At 39.6% G+C, this 17997-nt stretch overlaps 1 protein-coding gene across 16 annotated transcripts in view; it reads right to left on the reverse strand.

The window, feature by feature from the left end:
* Positions 1–17997, reverse strand: part of LMO7 (LIM domain 7) — a 144569-nt gene that overhangs the window by 65605 nt on the left and 60967 nt on the right. For 14 of the 16 annotated variants that reach the window (XM_064173903.1, XM_064173861.1, XM_064173975.1 and 11 more), the window contains exon 4: positions 13143–13249. In XM_064173903.1, the coding sequence (XP_064029973.1) occupies positions 13143–13249 (107 nt within the window). Of the gene's footprint in view, positions 1–1201; positions 1284–13142; positions 13250–13458; positions 13571–17997 lie in introns of those variants that run through there. The other 2 variants (XM_064173939.1, XM_064173948.1) reach the window with 2 other exon arrangements.

The raw sequence follows: 17997 nt of genomic DNA on the forward strand, positions 1-17997 counted from the left end.
AACCAAACCAACCACCAAACCCAAAGTCTGTAGGTAGGCAAATGCAAATAATTTTTCCACATGTCATGTGGTATTTGGAAGTGAGAAAATGCATTTCAGTGATGCTGACAATAATTACAATGCTTCTCTGGTACTAGTGACTGTTTCTCTGTCAAAGTTAATAAAATGGAGTGCTTGATTCTTTTACATTAACTTAGAATCAAATATTGCTTCAATTTCTTTTGTCTTCACTCTATCGTCCTCTAGCAAGTTCTATAGAGGGACACACAAATTTAGATAAGCTCAGGTTAAATAGCTTCATCAAGCAGCATGGTACACTTACACTGAACTGTTATGGGTAAAGGAGAAAGCTATGACATGAGACTACTCCAGCAGGGCACAGCCACAGGCACCAAGACGTGCTCCATCTATGGTGGAACAAAGCTCTGGATCAGCATTTACAGCATTAGCAGAAGAGGCTGCAGCTCCCATTGCTCAGGTGTTAAGCCGACACAGCACATCTTACTGTGCAGACTTAATTCTAATCAAGCAAAATGAAGGGAAGCTATGTAATACCTGCATCAGTGGTCTCCTTTGTTCTTCACAGACTCTGCTAAATGGAAAGATGCATTCACTGTTTTTTTTCTAAATTTTTAACTTATTTTCACTGATGTGCTCATAATCGATCAGCTTGGGAGAACCAAGTCTTTGCCTTCCACTCTCCTCATATCATTATATTCAGTTCGTGTTTCTATTGATGTACTTTTTCAATCCACTGCACTTTTTCACTGTAAAATGCATCCTTTGAGAAAGGACATATAGTAAAAACGAAAAAGAAGTGCCAAGAAGGAAACTTCCTTCATTTACTAAGTTCATTCTTAATTTTAAGATTTCTTATCTCTTCTCAGCTCAATTTCTGTTCAAATTTGAGTGAAGACTTCACAACTGCTCAGATTAACCTCCAGTTTGAGAACAGATTTTGAATCCACTTTGGATTCAGACTCTTGGTTTTTACCTTGCCTGGTTTCCTCCCCGTTCTCTGCCCTTTCACAGCAGAGCCTCACTGTGTAAATGCACTTTGAGAAAACCAACAAGCATCAGTCCTTCTTTACAGCTTTTATTCTGATAAAACTTGCACTGTCCATTAAAGAAAGCCACTTAAAAAGAATTATCAAGTAAAACTTTCCAGACATTTAACACAGCATAAACATGGAGTACCTGCCTTAGTTTATTCTGAGAGTCTGATCCAGCAATCTTCCAGAGCAGTACCGGCAAGCCAGGCAATGAGCTGATGCATCCTCCTATGTTGGCAGCCTGGCGTGCAGCTGAAAGCAGCTACTGTGCAGTCACGTGGTAACCAAGCAAGCAAAGCATGGGCAAGCAGACTCACACTGTTTGTGTCACCAGTCCCTAGATCCCATCAGTTCCCATCAATGAAACAGAATACTGGACAGAAATAGAAGCAGTGCTTTTACAAATGCAGTCACATAATTTTGGTAATGATTACCACGCTAGCCTGCCTACACCCCCTGAAAAATTGGAGATTTCTCTATAGGTTAACAACTACACAAACTAAGCACGTTGAATAAATTCAGGAATTATCCAAGCAGTATCAGAGAAGACTGAACTAAAGGAATTTGATTGCAGCTCAAGGTGGAAGATGCTTCAGAAAAATACTGTTGTTTGTAAAAAGTATCCTTTTGCAAGAGAGTTTTTCCCCTCCTGAAGGAATGAAAGCTTTGCAATGAAATGGTAAATATTAGTAAATCACCAGTGCTAACTGATTTTTGCACGATTTCTCAACAGCAGTCAATATTCAGTACAAGAGGCAAGCTCAGATTTCAAAGAATAAAATGTTCTGCATAGAGAAAGCAAGTGCTTTGCAGGATGGGCATAGCAGAGGAGTATCATTGCTTATGCATCTTTTTCTGCGCTTATTCAAGTCTGGGTGGGTGTGCCTTCTGCATAACCATCTGATGTGTGATCTTACAGATACATTACCCATGCCAAAATCAGTAACCAAACCTCTTAAATTAACGGATCCTTTTACAGTATGTTTTAAGTAATGATGCTGAATATAGTATATGCAAATAATGTGCCATTTTATTTCAAGATTAAGTTCACTCATTCTTATTATTCTAATGAACTTTTACTAACATTTCAAGTGGTTTGATGAAAAATACCACCAAATGTTCAATTCCTTAGAATTCATTATAATGTTTTTCCCTCTATGACTGCACAAGCTGATCACACATGTAAATTAGATACTGGTCTAAATTAAAAGATTAATATTCCTGCCCTACCACAATTTATTCAGCTTTTCACATACCTCTGCATACAATGTTCCTGCCATGCTTGCTACATCTTAGAAATAGTAGATTGCTTGACTGTTCTAATAAATCAAATTGTTTCCATAAAGTTTGTGTCTTTTTTTTTCCATAGTCTTGCTTCTCGGAAGAGGCTATCATAAATCTACAGAAGTTAAAAGCAGCTTTCATGGGGTGTTGCCTTTTCAAGATGAAACACAGGATCAGCCATATTAAGCCACATCAAAACTATCTAGTCCAGGACTCCATCTTCTCCTGCAACCTCAAGAGGCTACCTAACGAAGAAGAAAAATATAACAAGCGAGACATTTTTTTCTCTTGAGGGCTTCCCATGCTAGATGTGATTTCCTCATATTAAGGAACTCCTCAGAGATTTCCCTTCTGGTGAATTGCTCCCTCTAAGCATTGAACTCAAGTAAGCTTTTATCATCCACAGCATCTGTTGAGAAGGAAAACTACTCCACTTTGTTTGGTGCATCAACTATTCACCAAACAGAGAACACAGCAACTAGTTGAACGACTTGATCCATTTTCTAGGGGATATTTTCATTTGAAGCTTACTACCTTGTCTGCTTCTCTTCTTCATCTATCATCTTTCAGGCTTTGGACTCCTTGCATGTTTAACTAAACATGCACTTAAAGCTATTCCTACCTCTAGTCGGAGTCATGAGGAAGGTGGTCTTCTCTTTCCATAGATTTGATTTTGGGGGGATCTGGGGAGGTGAAGTGGGCAAACACAGGAAAAGTGATCAAAGTTCAAAGTTGCACATGGGTACTTACATCACTGTCAAATTCCAGATTACCTGCAGCAGCACAACCATGTACTCATTTGGTTTTCTTTCCTATTCCTAAGGTATCTCAACAATGTTTGGGTTTTGTGACTGTGTTTCGGGAGGGTTAGGGTTTGGGTTTTTTTTTTAAATTTTATGTTGTTAGACATTCTGTTTTCCTTTTTCTCCCCCTTGGATTGACACTACACAAATGCCCTCAAAAATTTCTAACCCTATTATGTGAGGCATGAGCAGTATCATCTGTTTCAGAACATATCATTTTTATACACAAAATTGGAATGGTTCTGATTTTCCTGCTCTTAAGTAGACCAAGTTTTCCTTCTATTTTATAAATAAAAAGGTCATAATTTCCAAAAAACAAACACACACAAACACACACACACACACACACACTTGTAAACTATTAAAAGCTATTGACACTAGAGTAGTCAATACTGGTAAATTCAGACAGATTAGAACTACTTTGTGAATTGTACAGTAACTCCCTAACTGCGCAGATCTGTGATAAAAATATATCACACCCTGAACTCAAACCATACACAAACACACTTAACAGAACGCACAGTATATTTTAGCAAGTGCTTTACCAAGCACAATTATCACCCCAGAAAGTGATCACAGCTGAGAGCATCTTACAAACATCAGGTTACAGAGTCAAAAAGAACACACTACTGCATCATGAATCTGGTAAGCATATTTCAGCATCTATTCACAAGGCACAAGTGGTCATCTGTAATTCAATAGCCTTTACAAAAGTAGAAGTATTTTGAACTTAGCCTCCCTTTCCCCACCCCAGTTAAGTATTTTATCATGTAACACATTGGAATCAACATCAGGTGATGCATATCTGTACCTAGTGAGTCCAAAGGTGTGTAATATTTACATTTGCAGAACTTCTTTTTCTAGAGAGATATGGAAAGACAAAATATCATCTATATTAGTCAACCTTCTCACTCTGGTCCCAGCAATCAGCTGCACCAACTTTCATTTTTTTTCTGAGTCAGTTTCTGAGACTACACTCCCTCCCTGAGCAGACAGGAAGGCAGGGTACAGTCAACACACCCAAGGACAGGGCTGCCAGGACTCACTCTGCAGGAACTTCATGACATTCAACAAGGACAAAGTCCAAGTCCAGCCCCCAAGATGGACCTAAACTCTGCAACCTAAACTCTAAATGGAGAGAGGGGCCAGACATGGATGATCCTGACTGACTGAACATCAGGCAGAAGCAAGCCGAGACAACTCTTGCCAACACCACGTGGGGCTGTACAAAATGGAGCAATGGCCAGAAGGCTGATGGACCCTTCCATGTGGTGAGATATTATTTCATTTAACTTCTTTCAGTGACAAGATGAAAACAATCCTACAGCTCTCATGACATGCACTTTATATTTTTTTTTTCTTCTAGCATTATCTATTACACTCTGCTATTTACAAAAGTAAACCTGTTAATGCTACTTTTAAGGCTACCGAGAGTGCTCCAAATAAGCTCTTCTAACAATTACAACTGAAATTACTGAGAGTGCAGAAATAACAGCACTAATCACAGCTTAGGAATAAAAATGGCGAAGCAGCTGTCCCTGTGGTTTTGTATGAGGTAGAAGACAGAACTGTCAATTCAACATTCTCCTTTACTTTATTTACAGATTATGGTTAACTGATAAACTCCTGTATCCATGGAAAACTGAAAGTCACCTTCTCCCACTATTTAAAGAGAGGAGCTCTTCCAACTGAATTGTTTGTCTACAGAAAAGCTAACTCAAGTTTAAGCACTTTAGTAGTAAAACACATTTAAAAATAATACAACAGTAAACTTGCATAAATGTTTTTGTATTATTAATACTAAGGCAACACAGGCTTATTCTTCATACAACTCTTCCAATTTCCAGCCTCATACACAAGCACTTTCTTGGTATCAAGAAAACCCAACCCACAGCCAAACAAAAAACAACCAAAACAATGACATCCCAGACAACAACTCACTGCCAAAAAAAGGCAAGCAGGTTTTTCACTTTGTCTTTTTTGGTAACTCACTGCTACTCATCCAAATTGCTTTCCTCTCTACTGCACTGTCTTATAAACTGCATTTAACCCTGGGATGTTTCAGGATTGATATGCATGTTTAACATGGATACAGGTGCTTAAGGTTTAGATGGATTCCCAAGGGAATTCTAAAATCTTAGAGACACTTCTCTTAACACAAAACAAAAGCACTTTGAAAAGGTATATTGAAGGATTTTGGTAAAAACAGTTTTTTACTCTCCACACCACAATCCACTAAAAAAAAAGTTACTCCAGAGATATATTTAAAATGTAATAGGATCAAAAACGAGGACTTTGAACAAACCAACAGCTTTCATCAGAAGGCTACTGTAACTCCCTTCAGCAAAACATTCCATCTTGCAGCATTAACCAGCTAAACTTCAATATAAGGCTATAGATCTGCGTCACTAGAAATACTCAACTGCCCTCAATAAAACTAACACACAATAATGTAACTGTCATGCAAATTTGTTCAGATTTCTCCTGTACAGATGTAGATACAGGTATACAACTCCAGAATCTTTTCATTCTTACAGCAGAATCATCTCACAAACCAGATACTTGCTAAAATCTAACATTTTCAAAAGCATAATCTCATAAAGGAAGGGTAAAAACTAGATGTTAGGAGAAAGTTCTTTACAGTGAGGGTGGTGAGACACTGGAATGGGCTGCCCAGGGAGGTTGTGGGTGCTTCCTCCCTGGAGGTGTTTAAGGCCAGGTTGGATGAGGCCTTGAGCAACCTGCTCTAATGGGAGGTGTCTCTGCCTACGGTGGGGGGTTGGAGCTGGATGATCCTTGAGGTCCCTTCCAACCTAGACCATTCTATTATTCTGTGATAAATGAATAATTGTTAACACATTCAACAGAAAAGATGATCTCTTAATGACCAGAAACTCTCCAGAGAAAGCAGAAAGATTGAAACAGCACCACACCCACCACTTTACAAACTTTACACTGAAAAGTTGGAGGTGAATTTCTTACAGGTATGGTCTAAGATCTGAAAAATATTTTATCACCCACAGCAGTTTTACTGCAATTATGCAAACAAATCTTTTACAAATTAATGATGTGCGTGAATATTTTACACTAAGTGCCACAGTTTCACAAGGCCAATAAAATGCTCTGTTTTCATTTTATCTCTGCATAACTGTCATCAGTATGAATAAAAGTTATGTGTGAGAAATACCCAATTTTAATATTATGTAACCAAAGCAAAGTAAATATAGCCATTTCAGTGTTCAGAATACAGCTATGCCAAGGAAGATTAGCTGCTGTAAATAGTGCCCCTTTATATGACAACGCCCAGAGCAAAAAGAAAATTCCCACACTTAACAAAGTTATAGGAACATTTCTATAGTCACCCTGAAGCCAGGTTGCTGCACTTTTCCATTTCAAGGGAAGTGTCACTAAGAAACTCAGTTACCACAATAAATGTCTATTACAACCACATGTGTAAGAAATGTTATTCCCCAGGATATAAGAAGGAAAAGGAAAAAGCATCCTTCCTTGTTCTAACTAAATTTTGGTTAAACAGCACGCATTTCAGTTTTTGAGACCCACCAAACATTGCCTTTTATTCTTTACATCTCAACTTGAATTCAGAGATAGTTTCTTAAACCTTTATGCCCATGTCTTTGGGGTGACTAACTCTATAGTCACACAGGTATAAGCTAAAGACCTTACACAGGCATAAGTTTAGGCTTATCAAACTTCTTGCACTGAAGTACTTGGCTTTCACCTAGTCTACAACTTTCTAGTCTACACAAAAGGCAGAAAATGGTGGTTCTGGGTTGTGTGTTTTGTTTTCAGTGGTTCTTGTGTTGGGTTTGGAATTTTTCATGTGTGTGTTTCTCAGGGCAGGAGGGGGGTGTTCATTATAGCAAATTAAGGTTCAGCTCCATCAGGCACTCTTATAAGCATGTAATTCTTGAAGTTTAAGAAGATACAGTAATTCTGCAAATCACAGGATCACAAGATATCAGGGGTTGGAAGGAACCAATGGATATCAGGTCCAGGCCCCCTGCCAGAGCAGGAATTCAGTATTATCAAACACCAGGTAAGCACAAGTCAGTTCACTGACAGTCAAAGCCAATTTGTCCCTCTTGACTCTGCTTCCTTTGAGTAAACATGGTGGCTTTTCCCAAGGCACAAAGTGGGACAACAAGACCCAGCATTACACCTCAAGCTTCCAGTTATGTCCCCTGCAAACACTCCAAAAACCCGAGTGCTACTGGTAAAACAACCCCAAGACATTTCTCCTAAGACTGAGAGTTGGCACTTCCTCCACAACTAAAGCTCTCCAAAAATCAGATTTCCAGAAGTATTGAAAACAATCCTCCATTTAGAAAGGATTTTCAGTGGTTTCTATGCAGACTGCTTCTTCAGTCATCTGTACGGTAGCATTCAACCCACTGAACAGAAATTTCACTGTGTCTTTGTTGACCTTACAGAAGAAATCACCTTGAGCTAAAAAAACCACATGTAGAATCAGGAAACTTCCCAGAACTAGGCAAGAAGCACATGGGGTATGTGTGTGTGCATCAATTTATAGTAGAAGAAAAATTTAAATCTCTTCTCTAATCAGAAACTAAAATGTACAGTTCTTTTCCTGCTACATGAAAAATGGGAAATTGCTAAAGGACTAAGCACAGAACTGGCAGAAGCTATTTGACCCCTCTCTACTATTCTTTCACTGCTATTTATAGGAACCTCATTAAACCTGCACATTTTGCAGTTACACCCAAAAAGATAAGTGAGTCTACTTCATTACGGAAAGGAGGCACTGGCTTTATACCATAGTTTAGATTGCAATAATAAATGTAGGTACTAAAGGATGCTTTGTATTTGGCTTATCTTGGTACTAGAAGACTTTCTTTTTGACAGCTCCCAAAAGGAGGAGACGGTGGCTTAGAAAGGGACAATAGTTATGATATGGCAGGTAGTGATCCTGTATGTACACTTAAAATTGTTCCTGTGGATGTAAAGGGTGTAATTGTTCGTTCTTACTTAATCAGAAGAAGGAGCCATAAAATGTATCCTGCTCCAGATGGATGAAAAGATACAAAATGTATGCTTACAATACCATCACTTAGCAACTATTTAATTTTCTCAGGTTTTATTTTAAAAGTGTATAATCTGTGAAGGGCTTTGTGATACTTTAAAAACAGAAGATATAATATCTGAAGTAAAACAGAGAGCCTGTCTCAAAAATTCAGCTTCTGAAAAGCATGAACACAAGGATGAACATTGACAGATAACAGCTGTTACTTCCTTCCAGTTGGTTCTAGTCACACAGAGCTACTGAAAGCACAATCTTCTTTTTTTAGGATAAATTATTTTTTAAAATAAAATAATTGAGTTGAAGGAACCTGAAAACAGTAGATAAAACTATCCAGAAGTTAGAAATGTCCAGGCTAGTGTCAGAGTTCTGCTGCTTTGTCTCATGTACATACCAAATCCCGATTCAGCAAGACTTCTCTAACAGGGTTTTCTGTTTGCTTCATAAGATTTACACTTCATTTAGCATGCAGAATTGATAATGAATAAGTGAAAAAACAGAAGCAAAAAGTTGAAAGCCTTATTCAAATTCTGGTTCTACAAGGTGCTGAGATACTTCCAAGCATACTGCCAGCTATCTGTGAAGATGATTTTAGAATTTCACTCAAGACCTACTCTAAATATAACTCTGTAGTATTAACATTAATAGAAACCAAATATATTAACAAAAACACTGAAGAATGAAATTAATTTAATAGAACTTGAACATCAGGACTTGAGGATTTGTGGTAGCTTTTAAACAGTTGGCTATTTAGATTTAGGATAAAACAGTGGGGTTTTTTTTTCTTATTTTAATATTTTAACCTATGAAGCCATCATAGTTTGAATTTATTAGTAGTGTTTAACGGGATTCTTTAAAGGAGCACCTCATTTTACAGAATTAGAATTTTTTTCAGATGGAAGAAATACTTTGCTTGAAAGACAAGACACATTTTAATTATGCCATCTGACTGTTCAGGATGACACCTTCAAAATTGCTAACAGGGGTAACTATCAGAAGATGGGAACAGATTTTTAGTGTCTGCTTAAGCAAATTCACTTTTAACTCCATGGCATGATTTTACTAAGAACCCTTCCACAGCTGGTAACAACTGGGTGTGTCACTTCTAAAGAGCTGGGTAAGGAAGTGCTTAACATTTTTAAATAGTAACCATGATGACAACAGACTCAGTAAGCTCTTACTACATTCTTATTTGGTAGACCTGAAAAAGAATCTAATCGAGAAAATCTTGCATTACTACTAAAAGAAGCAGCACAATGTTTGCCTTTCAGGCTTTAAAATAACATCTCCTGTGATTAAAAATATAAAATTGTAAAAAATTTAAATAAATCAAATTTGACTGCTGGGCATGGTATAGGATGAATAAATCCATCTGGGTAAACTTTACTGGAACACATGACATTACTGTACTATACCATTAGCAATATTTTTTGCAGATTTACAGAAAGACTGAGCTATGAATTTCAGACATTAATCCACACTCTCATTTTCACTGGCAGGAATAATCCATGCCAGTCTACTTTTTCCACATCGCCCAACTAATCTCATTCCTGATCTGGCAGAGCATAATGTTTGCAAGGCTTTGAACAGCAACCAGTAATTTTAACCAGTCCTCTTCACACAAACTTCTAAACAATAAAATTTTAAAGAGCTTTTTCCTTGCAAAAAGAAAAATCACATAATCACTTGGAACCAAGAGTCTGGATATTTAAGAAGATTCTTGCCTCTCCTCTCCCGGATACTAGAGTAACTACTGAGGAAGGTTTCACATTGTGCCTGTGGAGCATCCCAGGTGCAACAGAAAACAAAATAGAAGTTAAAGTTGCAACCTCCTTACCAGAGAGGAAGCTTATTTTCTTAGTACAGCTTCTGACAAGCTATGAGGAAGGGAGGGTCCCTACCTAAACTCAAACAGTACAAGACCGCAACACCACGTACAAATAAAGAATGAGGTATCTCTGAACAGATTGGTGATGCTACTGATGAATCAGACAACGTGCTGTCACGGAAAGTAGAGTGAAAGGCAGGAAGCACACTTAGAAACGAGGTGAAAACTTTTCCTGCTGGGAAGGGAAGCCCGCCCCGATGGGACAGGACAGTGGTTTGAGATGCATGCAGCCTGACTACATAGGAGGTCCCACGAGGTAAGAAGGTGTCACACACAACTAACTGCCAGGCAGCTAAGACAGGAAGATCAGGGCGAACATCTCAGAGAGCACGTGATCCCCAGAGGGGAAAGGTTCCTCTGTCAGGACCCTCCCAGCTCCACAGTAATTAACCAAGTCTACAAGGCCAAGCCTGACAAAATGCAACATCCCAGCCAGTGTCAGAAACTGGTTTTGCACTAACACAAGATGACAGCTCTCGTGTCCTCCTTAGCGACAGAAGCAGACCCCACCCTTTTAATGCTACCTTCATCTTATCTACTTTCCACATACAAGGCAAACCAGGCATCTTCCTATGCCCAGCAGTACCTTTGTGTATTTTCCCAGCATACTGTTCTCAGCAATCCCAGCCTGAAAAGCTGACTCTTTAAGCCACAGTTTATTTAATCTATTTTGGGTAGATAAAAAGCATGTGTTAACAGTGGTGCAACAGCAGAACACAGCAATATCGCCGAGGTGTCAAAATACACACTGCTTCAGGCACATGTTAATGTTACCCTGTACAACCTATCCCAGATTGGCTAAGATACGGGCAATTAGCATCAGGTGACAGCCGCAAAATTATTTTGCCTAGAAATGCTAGAAAACCAAATATCAAATGCAATCCTTCATGAAAATTAGCATATACAAAAAGTCTTCCCTCTTCGGACAAGAAATTATTTCCTTCTAATGCTGAAACTAAGTTTAACAGAGGGTAACACAAAAGTAAGATGCGAGATTGCGGCCCTCTTCTGAGGCCTGGCATCCTGTGAGTTTTGAAAGAACATTCTAATTCATCTTGAGTGTATGATTTCTCTCAGAGAATTTAAAAAACTACATAAGATAAAGCTCCTGATCAGACAGCGTTTCTCTCCTGACACACACATGACTCTGAAAACTAGCCTGACCTTCGGGCAATCAAATGATGCATAATTAGCTTTTCAATGCAGAGAGTTATTTCCTTCACTTCTTCAAACAAAATTTCCCTCCTGTCCCTCTCCAAACTCCTAAACTTGTTAGAATGTGCCAGTATAGTTAGGTTACCACTTTACAGCAAGCTGAAATACAGAAGTCTTAAATTACTCTGCAAACATTTTACACACACTGGGGGACTGTCATATGATACATAATGTGGGGGAAATCAAACTTACATTTAAACTAATTAAAAAAGCATGGCTCTACAGCTGGCAGCTCTCTTAACTCTCACCCAGCTCCCTTACCCTTCTGCCTGTAAGTGCTCAGTGGCTAAATCTGGTTGTTTCTTTTTTTTCCAAAACATTAATCTGTGCCAAGTAAGTATGATGTTAAAGCCCCACTGCTTTATGATAACTTCAAATTCCAGCCTTACCAGAGAACATAGAAAGAGGAGGAAGAAAACTGGCAAAGGTAAAAGGACTTTAAAAAAGCAGCCACCACACTACAACAAAAAAACCCAGTGGATGAATTTCATGGCTGACCTCACTTGGGTTAATATAGGGACGAGTTGGACAACATACCTTACACAACAGTTTGCTAACCCAACCTCCCCAGGGTTTCAGCTTCACTATTGACACTGCTGAAGAGCAGCTCCTAACAGCCTTCAACTCTTTCCAGCTATACCCTCAGAGTAAACCTCCCCCAAAACAACTTCAGCGAGGGTTTCACAAGATAATTAAAGCTCAGTAGAGGTTACCAACTCTCTGGCTTTCATCATGACTTAGAAACCAAGGGAGAGAATACCAGCATCCTGGAAAGATGCCAGGTCCCTAAACACCACATTAGCAAGAAATTACGTTTTGGTATGAGTCACAGGTTGGAAAATGCGTTGCCATCTCAAGTATCAGACCTCAAAACACTATGAACTTTAATTCTGAAACCAGGCCTGATCCACCTACAAAAGATTTCTAATTAAAGCAGTGATGTGTCATTTCACATTATTTTTTGCTTGTACATACAGAAGGTTCATTGCCTATTAATTGGTGATAAACCTGGCCATTTAAGGCAGGAGTCAATTCTTAATGTTTAACCTGACAGGTTTCCAGCAAAGCTTTTTTTTTAATTTTTTTGAGACTTAATAAATTCACTCTTAGTACTAAGCGTAAAAACAGCTAATAGTTTAACAAAGAAAGATGCCCCAAATATTTTTCCACAAGACATTTATCTTAAAATATCTGCTAAATGTCTGTATAGAAATCTTGCAGAAACTATTAATAAAGCTCCTATTAGACACAGCAGTCCACTATTTATATTTCACAGGAAAACTCTTCCCTCTGTAAACATGACAACCACCCTTTGTACAATTCAGTACTCAGTTTATACTCACTCACACTCATCCTCCTTGACAGAGGATGTGACATTTTGTGACAAGCACCTGATTAATATTCGAAGTGGTGACACCAGAGGTCCTTTAGGAACACCATACCCAAGCCTCAGAGCCATTCAGATAAGTATCAGAAATACCTCAACCTTTCATGTGATATTTTATATTGGTAATCTCAAAGCACAAAGGGAACTGATGCTTGAGATATCATTCAACAGTTAATTTTGCTCTCAGTTTAAAATAATCTGAACAGTTTTCTTCTCATCCATTAAATTCTGTGAATATGCATTAGAAATTATATCTTTTAGGGCATCATAATACTTCATTTTTTAGATTAAATTTGTGCAAGTCTTATTTACCAGACTTAGCTTCACGACAATATTCAGACCTGCTTATAGCAGACTGAAAAAAGAATTTTCCATAGGCAAACATTTAAAAATAAGACAGGGTGGAGGAGGTTGAAGAACATAAAAAGACCAAAAAAAAAAGGACAAAACTTACTTGACTGTAACTCGATTGGACAAATCCTGAAGGTCTCCCGGGTGAAAAAGCTGAGCTTCTTTCAGTCCAATATTTTCACAGGCTTTCAGAAAAACATTTATATTATCCTGTGAAGAAAAGTAGAAAGTAGTTGCTTAGTTAAAAGCACTAAGCAGGTTTTGCAAGATGATTAGTGTGAGTCTCTGAATGTCAAAGTCCAGCTCATGGAAATAAAACTGAAAAAGCAATCTTCTGGATCATATACGCAGGTCGTTTCTCATGCACGCAGGCAGGTTGGGTTGTGATCTCTGTGACTGAGGGGTAGGTTAAAGATTACCTGGCATAAGGCAGTGGTGAGCCAGTAGGCAGCAGTCTCCACTTTGATGTCAGTCTGCTCAGCAAACAAACGCCCTCTTCCTAGCTTTGCACGACAAGCCTCACCTCTTGTCTTTAAAAATAACTCCAGCTACTGACATTCACCACCCAGAAACTCTTGGCAGGGGAGGAGGAGGAGGGACGCGCTGTTTCTGTGCTCGCAGACCGATGAGGGAATGCTGCACCTGGAGTATGGGTTTGGTTGCTGAGCAAAGCTCTGGAGAGGCAGAAACCAAACTGTATTCAGCTCTAGTGCTTCCTTAACTGGGGGTGTTTTCTCTCCTTTGTTTTCCTCCCCTTCTTCTCCAACACCCCCCTCCCCCCCCCCCCCCCCCCCCCCCCCCCCCCCGCTCATATCAACGTATAACAAAATACAGGTGTGGTGCATGACGGCACCCACTCGCTGCACCTGCTGCAAATCAATCGACTCGTATGAGCAAGGTTTAATAAACGCTACAACAATATATAGAGAGATTATACAACTTGTGATCTCTTTCCACTTCATAAACAATAGGCAATCGGCAAGAAATTCCTTCTCGTTAAGGCGGAATGCTATCTGCAACAAAAGAATGTGCCCTCTTGCGCACTTGCTCCCTTCAGCTGGAAGCCGCAGGAAAAGGTACACAAAGTTATTTAATTCATAAGCTATGCACAGCCCCCTCATTCAAAGGGTTTGGAAGCTAAGGTACTGCAACCAAAATTCACAGTATGGCTTCAGAAATCTTACACACTTTTTTTTTTTTTTTTTGAATCCCAGAATTTAGCAATTATTCTATTATTTCATATGAATTAAAAAAAGAAATCCACAAAGAAAACAACTGTTTCTAGTACAGACTTAAAAGCTGACAAATCTCCATAACTTTCTTTTCTGAAAGCCATTAGGATTCTAGTATTCTTTCTTATCAGTGTGTAAACATGTCTTTACTCTAGACAAATATTTGAACAAGGTATTCCTCCTGCAGGCTCCATGTCACCACACTCAAAAGACCTCAAGTGTCGCATATCGTGAATGTTATGTTCCAAAGCCTAATGCACCACAATGAAGACTGTTAAGTTTTTGGGGGGCAATGGGTGTGTCATGACAGTGATGATGTGGAACACAATAGAATAGTGGAGAAGGAGGGGGAAAATGAAGGAAAAGCAACCTTGCCTCTGCCCCAGACCCTGCAGTGCCCAAGGGACTGCTTGCAGAAAATGGCTAAGATACAGCTTCATGCTGGAGAGTGCAACCTCAGGAGTGACATTTACCTTTCCTTTCCATACAATGCTCCTTCCTTTCCATGCAATGCAGAGAAAGCTAGTCCCCAGGGACTAGAAAAGGCATCATTTCTTCTGTATGCAAGAGGCCACGTGTTAAAATCCCATTGCAAGAAGAGGAACTACTTGGTAAACAACAAAACACATTCAGCTATCATGTCAGCATTTAGGGGCATGGGGAGTCCAAGCAACAGGCAGGTAAGGTGAAGAGAACAACAGAGCAGAAGACACTAGTAGTTGCAAAGTCCTGAACAGAACTGACACCAACACCAAGGCACAGACATGCCCTGATTGGTCTGACCAGTTGTCAAAACTCAGAGCAAACTCCCAGACTGATGGGTTACACTAAGTGGACTGCATAAGATAAGCACATTGGGCAGGTAAACAAGGAAGAAGAGTTAGAGATTTAGAGAAATGAATGCCACCTACACCCTGAGCACAAGGAAAACAAAGCAGAGGAATTGCTCATCAGTGTCTGCGTAGCTGCACAACCACCAAACTGTTCGCACATAAGAGAATTAGAGAATTTTAAAAGATCTTGCAGCAATTAAAGCTACCAGAGAATAAAACCATAAGAATGGTTGACATGTTGTCATGAGTCAAGACCTTCAGAAGCAGGGCAGAGGGGGAGATAACACCAGAAGCAGAACAGAGCTCATTGCAGCACTCATTGGTGTGCAGGATAAAATACGACTCAAAATCTACCTTCCCCCCGTCTCCAAAGCCATCAGTTTGATCATATCTGCCACCTCACAGGTGACTGCCCAGTCACTGGCTCTTCTCTAGTCAGGGCCATGAGGCCCAAAAGGTTTGGATATTGACACAATAAGGTATCATTTCAACAAATCAGCACGTCTAAATACTGTCCTTGCCAAGTTATTCTTGATCAGCTCTAATCGTCGTATTAAATGACTTGAAGCTACAAGTCTCAAAATAGCTAGCAGCCATTTTAAACACTACCAGAATAACGAACCTGATAATTCATTTTTAATAGCACCACAGAAATAACTAGGAAAAAAAGAGACAAGCTATCAACCTTGCAATTAATCATTAGAAATATGAACAGGAACGTTGTTCAGTGATTAATGCATTCAAATATAGAAGCCATCACACTATTCCTTTTACCAGGATAACTGTACTTTAATAAGACTAATGGTCGTTACCACTTCAGCTTCAAAGGGTAATGTTGCAAATCTGAATCTCATCATACTCCACAAAAATGATTATTTTTGAACTTTCAGAGTACAAAAGCCTGTGGAAGCACAATACACCATACCTATCACCTGGGGACCACAAGTCACCCAGGCAGCAGGCTTGTGAAAAAAGAGTTTCATGTCTGTGTCCACAACCCCTCCTCCGCCACTGAGACATTCCCAATCTCTCTAAAATTAAGCAGCCTGCCCTTGTTGAAGAAATGTTCAAATTAGCAGAGTTGCAGAAAAAGAGAACACTAGTGAGAGAAGACAAGGGACATACCTAATAAGAAGCAGAAAACTTGGTTGTTCTATCAATACAATGGGGCATGAGAGGCAATACTACCGCCATCTACCAGCACAGAGGGGACAAAACATGAAGGTAGGAGAAGAGTTGCTCAGTCGAAAAGGATGCATAGACAGACAGATCTAACATATTTTTTGCAGAAAACAAGGTTTCTGGCCACTAAAAAGTGAAAGCTCTGGACCTAACAGGAATAACATGGCCTAAAATGAATTAGATTATTTTAATATAGTGCATTTCCATCAGCATCTGAGGTTGGAATTAGCATCAGAGAATTACAAGTTTTAAATACAACAAAAATAAAGCCTGAAGTCTTAACCACAATATTCAAGTGCAATTTATTTCTGGTATGTTATTATTATTTTATGTGTTTTGGTGGGAAGGGGTGGGGAGGTTGGAAGGAGACTTGGGGGTGTTTTTTTTCCCCAGATGTTGTGCATGATGAAACAGCAGAGCATTTCAGAGCTCCCAGCACAACTTGAGTTTCCCACACGCCATACAGACATTAAATGCACACCACAAAATGCTGACTAGAGCTATTACCGTTCAGCATTTCATTTTTGCTTCAAACTTCAAAGTAAACCACACCCAAAAACTCTGCAAAGTTGTAACACAGGAGAGATGGAGCTGGCAGCAGGAAGCAGGTCATCCACGAGCAGGCATTTAAATACCACTGTTAAAAGGAACGACAAGCAATACCACAAGATTTCAGGCATGTGTGTCGCGGAGGGGTATTCTGCCACCTACGCCAATTTTTGGTGGAGGGGTGAAATTAATTGGTGCGAGATAATATTCTACAAAAATATGTATTTATTAACTTAAATATTCTAAACCCTCACCACTCCCAAACACTGTATATTTAATATTAAAAAGATTCTACAAGGTCATGGAAACATTCTAGGAGTAATATCTACAGTGACTTATTAATAGCTAGCAAATAGTCAAACTATAAACAGAGAGAGTATTTTTCCCCAAGGCTTAATGCCGCTTGGGGTCTGTGTACTATTCGCCCAACAGAGTGGGCTGAAAACTCTTTTCTGCTCTATGGCAGAGGCAATAGATATTACAGAGGCATCAAAGCTTTTACTTACAATTCTTATTAATTATCAATCACCCCCTGGGGCTACATCACAGCCTATTATTAGTGTCCAAACTTCAGGGAAGTCTTTGCCCATGGACTTTGAGGCTGGAATCCTCCGGCTTCTGGGGAAAGGAGATTCTTTCTGGCTTGTGAGGAAATGACAGTCTCTGACCTCGTTCTCCTAGCAGTGGATGCAATCTCTGTCCTTGTCTCCTGGCTTCTTCTGAATGCTCTGTCCAAGGATTGTTGGCAGGCAGGATCTCAGGTACAGAGGTGGGACACTGTGCTGTCTCAGCACGATGTAGCGCTGGCTACATAGGTCGATCGCGTGCAGACGATTCAGAGTCTGCTTCCTGGTAACTCTGTGGTGCTTACCAGGCAATGATAGGCAGCGGGCATGCAAGTGTGCACAGCTGACTGGGAGACTATGGGCTCCACATATATACATAGGCAGGCTTAAGTGAGCTCTGCAAGTGAGTACGCAAGCAGGCAATCAATGTGGGGAATCAGAGCATGGGAGCCTAAGAGATCGGGAGAGTCCAAGCACGTTTTTTACCTGTGTACCCCTATTTATTGAATGTGGGCCGAGATTAATGGCCCTTTGGCCACTAGAGTGACCAATCAGGTTGGCAGTCAGACAAACCTTACCATAATAGGCAAAAGCCA

The sequence above is a fragment of the Pogoniulus pusillus genome, chromosome 3, assembly GCF_015220805.1.
Source record: "Pogoniulus pusillus isolate bPogPus1 chromosome 3, bPogPus1.pri, whole genome shotgun sequence".
In the NCBI taxonomy this organism is placed as follows: domain Eukaryota; kingdom Metazoa; phylum Chordata; class Aves; order Piciformes; family Lybiidae; genus Pogoniulus; species Pogoniulus pusillus.